The sequence below is a fragment of the Chaetura pelagica genome, unplaced genomic scaffold, assembly GCF_000747805.2.
Source record: "Chaetura pelagica isolate M959 unplaced genomic scaffold, ChaPel_1.0 scaffold538, whole genome shotgun sequence".
Lineage (NCBI taxonomy): Eukaryota > Metazoa > Chordata > Aves > Apodiformes > Apodidae > Chaetura > Chaetura pelagica.
The window spans coordinates 62,304-64,065 of record NW_009954103.1 but is presented as its reverse complement, the minus strand read 5'-3'; the positions used below and the strand labels follow the sequence as shown (position 1 = coordinate 64,065).

General features: G+C 54.8%; 2 protein-coding genes across 2 annotated transcripts; one reads left to right on the top strand and one right to left on the bottom strand.

The window, feature by feature from the left end:
* Positions 1-165: 165 nt before the first annotated feature.
* LOC104392996 (histone H4) lies at positions 166-477 on the top strand. The gene has a single exon (XM_010002442.1). The coding sequence runs from the start codon at positions 166-168 to the stop codon at positions 475-477; it is 312 nt and encodes a 103-aa protein (XP_010000744.1).
* A 735-nt stretch (positions 478-1,212) lies between these two features.
* Positions 1,213-1,578, bottom strand: LOC104392988 (histone H4). The gene has a single exon (XM_010002434.1). It carries the CDS (start codon positions 1,576-1,578, stop codon positions 1,267-1,269), a length of 312 nt encoding a protein of 103 aa, XP_010000736.1. The 3' UTR covers positions 1,213-1,266.
* Between the last annotated feature and the right edge of the window lie 184 nt (positions 1,579-1,762).

Genomic DNA, 1,762 nt, shown 5'->3' with positions numbered 1-1,762 from the left:
CAGCCCGTGCCGAGCGCGAGGGGCCGGTGGGCGTGGAGAGGAAGGCGAGGACGGCCGAGGCCCCGCCCCCTGCCGCAGTCCTCAACCAGGTCGGCTCCCGAGTAATATTACCTCGCTCCGCGGACCGGGAGGCGTGTGGGGAGCGGCTGCAGAAGGAGAGGCATCATGTCTGGTAGAGGCAAGGGCGGGAAGGGGCTCGGCAAGGGGGGTGCCAAGCGGCACCGCAAGGTGCTGCGCGACAACATCCAGGGCATCACCAAGCCGGCCATCCGCCGCCTGGCTCGGCGTGGCGGCGTCAAGCGCATCTCGGGGCTCATCTACGAGGAGACGCGCGGCGTGCTGAAGGTGTTCCTGGAGAACGTGATCCGTGACGCCGTCACCTACACCGAGCACGCCAAGAGGAAGACTGTCACGGCCATGGACGTGGTCTATGCCCTGAAGCGCCAGGGACGCACCCTCTACGGCTTCGGCGGTTAAACTCCCGAGTTCTCGACCTTACACTGTACGAACACCAAGGCTCTTTTCAGAGCCACCCACAACTTTCACACTGAGAGCTGCTAATTGCTACCGTAAAAGTTAGGAGTGTCTTTGTGTTTATATCAAGAGTAACAACCACTAGCGTATTTACTGGGAGCTTCTGTCCTTAACCCATTACAATTTAAAAGCTGCTTTGCAGTTACGGTGATGGGGATTTTGCCTTCATTTTTTTGTGTTTCAAAATGTCTTAATCATATTTGAGATCTTAAGCACTCATTCACTCTTGCATAATTTAGAAGCTTCTACAAAGTAGTAGCCCTCCAAAAGATTTATGCAAAAAGTTAGTACTGCAAAACAGCCAGTGTACCGAGATCATATGGTTTAAAATGAGTCAGTGAAGGTAGTAAGTAGAAAAATAGACTGTTTCCCGATTTGTGAAGTACTGTCACTACATATGTTTAAAGAACTACACAACATAAAGTTACACTACTTTCAACTACCTTTCGTTTTAGGTGACATTTTTGGTAGCAATTAATAGCTCTGAAAGTGGTGGGTGGCTCCAAAATGAGTGTTCAAATGTTTTAAGTACGATTGATACGTCCTATTTACATGAGTAGTAAAAACATATCCATATGAATGTAGATACGCTAGTGGTTGTTACTCTTGATATAAACACAAAGACACTCCTGACTTTTACGGTAGCAATTAGCAGCTCTTAGTGTGAAAGTTGTGGGTGGCTCTGAAAAGAGCCTTGGTGTTCGTACAGTGTAAGGTCGAGAACTCGGGAGTTTAACCGCCGAAGCCGTAGAGGGTGCGTCCCTGGCGCTTCAGGGCATAGACCACGTCCATGGCCGTGACAGTCTTCCTCTTGGCGTGCTCGGTGTAGGTGACGGCGTCACGGATCACGTTCTCCAGGAACACCTTCAGCACGCCGCGCGTCTCCTCGTAGATGAGCCCCGAGATGCGCTTGACGCCGCCACGCCGAGCCAGGCGGCGGATGGCCGGCTTGGTGATGCCCTGGATGTTGTCGCGCAGCACCTTGCGGTGCCGCTTGGCACCCCCCTTGCCGAGCCCCTTCCCGCCCTTGCCTCTACCAGACATGATGCCTCTCCTTCTGCAGCCGCTCCCCACACGCCTCCCGGTCCGCGGAGCGAGGTAATATTACTCGGGAGCCGACCTGGTTGAGGACTGCGGCAGGGGGCGGGGCCTCGGCCGTCCTCGCCTTCCTCTCCACGCCCACCGGCCCCTCGCGCTCGGCACGGGCTGCTCGCCAGGCAGCGGCCCA